Genomic DNA, 4,573 nt, shown 5'->3' on the forward strand with positions numbered 1-4,573 from the left:
TTTACATTTTCTTTCTACTTTTGCCTAGTAGTCAAGGCAGAGAGTGCTATAGCGCTTTCTTTAGTGTGAATTCTCTCTCTTTCCCTACACATATTCAACTAGTCTAGTCGTGCGAAGCACCACTCCCTATGTTATAACAATCAATTGCACTAACTGTAGTGATACTTATATTAATCATACTGGGAGATTGTCCTTTTGTAGTGCCATTGCTAAAACCCAGTTCAAGTGTTAAATCAGATTTTGTCTGAAGATGACCGTGATGAGTGCATTTATTTTAGCAGTCATAAGCATAGTCTAGGTACATAAAAAGACAATACAAAAGAATATTGTTAACAGCAAGAAAGAATAATTTTATTTTTTTTACGAAATCTGTAAGATTGGAGAGCTAGAGACACACGCAGTACTGTTGTGATTCAGTGTGTTAAAGATTTCCGTCCTTTTAGCATCCTTCGTAGAATCACTTCTATTCCACCTCTCGTGCTAATCCTCTTCAGCCACCCGTGTGTTCGTTTACGTTTCAGAAATTTTGGCTGGTACTCCATGCCTCTCTTTTTGGTTCGAACAGGCAAAAAGCTCCAGTGTAAGGGTAGGTTGCGTGCTAGGATGCTGCTTCCGGCTGGTAACAAGGATGATGGCATGTGAATCCCACTAAAATGATGTGATAGACTTGTAAGGGTCCTGATTGGAGCACTGAGAGGTGGGACTGCTTGCTTCATCAGAAGTAACCTTTACAGGATGGTAAACAATATAATTTATGGATGAGACAAAAAAAAATGTAAGAGTGGATTACACAAATTGTTCAAGGAAGCAATGCCTATGGTTAACAAATCGCTAGCATTTTTTTTTTAAAAAGAATTAAGTATAAATATGGGATTAACTTTCACCACTTTAGTCCAGTGTCCATTCACTTTTTCTCTGAAAGAAGAGTTGCTATGATTTATAACATGAAAGTGACACAAACTGATTAACATACATTTATTAATTTAATTATAGAACTATCTGCTACCTTGCAGGTGTTCTGTCGAGAACTCCAATTCCTCGAAAACTCCAATCTGACGTCACTTCCGGTGACTCTTCTATTTTCACTGTTTTGCCTGTCTTGGGGGGCGCGCCGCCGATCCTCTGGCATACACCCCAAGTAAAGCCCAGGCGGAGACAAAATAGATAGTGAAGATAGGCGATTACAGTGCCCATCTAATTCGTTGTGAATCCGGTCACTCACTGAGATTCGAACCAATCAGATGTATGGAATCACCGGAAGTGACGTCAGATTGGAGTTTTTGATTAATTGGCGTTCTTGATAGAACACGGGCACACAATATATTTATCTGATTGGCTGCACTATTACAACCAATATATTCAAAGTTGCAGCATTCAAACAAAATATATTCTTTACATTACAAATAAGTGATCAATGTAAGACATGAAAGAACACAAACGTTCCTATGTAAAGGGCCATGATACACAAATGTTGAAACACTTGAAAGTGATGCAGCATAGCTGTAAAAAGCTGACTAGAAAATATCACCTGAACATCTCTATGTAAAAAACAAAGATATTTTACCTCAAAAATTCCTCAGTAGCCACTTCCCATTGTAAAGGACTTTGAAGCAGCAAATCAGTATGTCTGTCCCGGGACAGCTAAGGGAGTGAGCTTTCGTGCACACTCATCTTATTTCCCTATTCAGTGTAAAGAAGTTAAGTTAAGTCAAATCTCATGAGATCACAGTAAAATAGTTCATGACCTCAGCACTGCTGATTGGCTGCTGTTCATTTCTTCATTTTTTTTTTACCTGCACCCGAGCTACAGCGGAGTATAACTTTTTACACAGAACTTACTCTGCTGAGCTGAGGAGATTGTGAGGTAAAATCTCTTCCTTTTTTACATAGAGTTGCTCAGGTGACATTTTCCTGTCAGCTTTTTACAGTTATACTGCATCAGTTTCAAGTGATTTAGCATATGAGTATAATGTCCCTTTAAAGGGATATGAAACCCAATTTTTTTACTTAGATGATTTAGAAAGTGCATGCAGTTTTAAACAACTTTTCAATTTACTTCTGTTATCTAATTTGCTTCATTATCTTGATATCATTTGTTGAAAGGCATATCTAAATATGCTCAGTTGCTGCTGATTGGTGACTGCCCATAGATGCCTCGTGTAATTGGATCACCCATGTGCATTTCTATTTCTTCTACAAAGTATACCTAAAGAATAAAGCAAATTAGATAACAGAAGTAAATTGGAATGTTGTTTAAAACTGTATTCTAATCTGAATCATGAAAGAAAAAAATGTGGGTTTCATGTCCCTTTAATATACCATAATTTTCAAAACAAAGTAAAACATGCCTCCTTTGAATACTCCCATTTTCTTTGATAATCAGTGGATTCAGCACTTCCCATTGCCATCACAGTGTGAGCTCTTGTTAATTACTGCTAAAATGGCTCTAAATTGGCTCTGCAAGCACGTTCATCACCAGTCCGGAGGCAGTACCACATTACCCACAAAAAAGCATCGGATGATTGAATACATAGGCAAACACCTCTAGTTACATAACACATCTATGGGGATAGGAGCTACACGAGTTGGGACTAGAAGTATTCGGTTGGATGAAATATAATAATCACATTATAAATGTCCATTATTCATATTATAAAGAGCCCACAGGCTAAACATATCGTATACAGTGTGAACCGTAGTTAGCACAAAATATGCGTCACTGTATAGATGTGAAGCCCGTTAGTGTAAAAGCCCTATATGACCTCAGCGCTCTATCTAAAACTCTCCTTCATACCTTCCCAAGCTCGCTGTCAGCGCCATGCTGCCGTATATCCGTAGCTTACTTCCGCAACTCTGCAGTCCTATTTGCTGTTTCTCTAGATTCGTCACTTCGACAGACCTCGGAGACTTCTGGGAATTGTAGTTTAAGACATTTACTTTGAGCTCAGCGTTCAATGCAAGTTAGTGTTTCTAGGCTGAAATTTTGATGGTTATTATTGTAAGTTAAATGTATTCATAAGTATATTGGTCTCAAATACTCTGAGAACAATACTACAGTCTGCTTTTATTTCAGCAGGTTTGAAACTCTAATTTGAAAAAAATATGCAGTACACAAAAATACATAATTTCTACACATAAAAGTAATTAACACAATTAAAATAATAAATAATTAAAAATCAATATTTGGTATTACTGCTATTTGCCTTTCAAATACCTCCCAACACCTGTTACCATTTATATATATATATATATATATATATATATATATATATATATATATATATATATATATATATATATATATATATATATATATATATATATATACTTTTTATATATATATATATATATATATATATATATATATATATATATATTATATACAGTATATATATTTCAATTTTTTTGCACAGGGTAAGTGCACGTATTTTATTAGATATATATATTTTAAAAAGCAAAATATATGCATTTATATTAAATGGCAAAACAATAGATTATTGCTATTGACAAAGCTCATTTTCAGTCAAATGCAAGAAAAAAACAAAACAAATATAACCAGTTTATGTGTAATTTTAATTGCAATTTTAAACATAAAATCCTGAGCTCTCCTTACAATGGGGCTCTTTATTTAACAACAAAAGTTACAACATTTTAAAGGGATACTAAAACCCCAAAAATGTTTTCATGATTCAGATAGAGCATGCAACCTTCTAATTTACTCCTATTATCAATTTTTCTTCATTCTATTGCTATCTTTATTTGAAAAACTGTAATGTAAAGCTTAGGGAAGTTTAGGATTATTGGTGGCTACATTTAGCCACCAATCACTCTGTAGCGTCCACCTGTCTTTAGCATGCATTATATGGTAGCAGTGTTTAAAGCAGTGTATAAGTTGTTGCAAACATTCCTGCCACTAAGCGCTATGTAAATTATAATATTATTATACTGATTTTACCTGAATCATTTAAAGTGATCAGCATTAAAAGTTTTATTTGAAGTTGGTAGAAAAATGTAGGTACATGGATACCTTGTTCATGGACTCTGATGATAACTTATGAAGATGTCAACACCGTCAGATTGATTATGAAATATAGTGCTTTTCCTTTGTTTTCAAAGTTTTTCATTTAATTTATCTAAAACAAGTGTAGAATTTCATTACCAATTAGTGATGGAGGATTTTATGTAAGCATATGTGTAAAAATAATGTATATAGCACTTTAATCACATACTTCCAAGCACAATCTTAGATTATAATTAATATAACTTCTCTTAGGTTTTTATATCAGAATCACATTTAATTTGATAGTGCCTGACAGCCTTCAATTGCAAAAAGAGCTTTTCACACAAATGTTAAAGTAAGGTGGATGTTCCTTATATTCCTAGTCTTCTCTATACAAAAATAATTTATAATTTAACTTAAATAAACAAAAATAGTGGAAAATGTATTTTAAGTCAATTTCAGATCTGGAATCTATGGGAGTAATAGTCCCAGTTCAGGATTTGGAACAGGGTCGGGGATTTTATTCCAACCTCTTTATTGTTCCCTAGGAAGAAGGGACTTACAGACCAGTTC

At 34.1% G+C, this 4,573-nt stretch overlaps 1 protein-coding gene across 1 annotated transcript; it reads right to left on the reverse strand.

Moving 5' to 3' along the window:
* Nucleotides 1-324: 324 nt before the first annotated feature.
* Nucleotides 325-2,871, reverse strand: MRPL34 (mitochondrial ribosomal protein L34). The gene is made up of 2 exons (XM_053700702.1): nucleotides 2,795-2,871; nucleotides 325-726 (listed from the first exon to the last, which is right to left on the reverse strand). The coding sequence occupies exons 1-2, from the start codon at nucleotides 2,818-2,820 to the stop codon at nucleotides 414-416; spliced, it is 339 nt and encodes a 112-aa protein (XP_053556677.1). The 5' UTR covers nucleotides 2,821-2,871; the 3' UTR covers nucleotides 325-413.
* Between the last annotated feature and the right edge of the window lie 1,702 nt (nucleotides 2,872-4,573).

This window comes from Bombina bombina, chromosome 2 (genome assembly GCF_027579735.1).
Source record: "Bombina bombina isolate aBomBom1 chromosome 2, aBomBom1.pri, whole genome shotgun sequence".
Classification (NCBI taxonomy): Eukaryota; Metazoa; Chordata; class Amphibia; order Anura; family Bombinatoridae; genus Bombina; species Bombina bombina.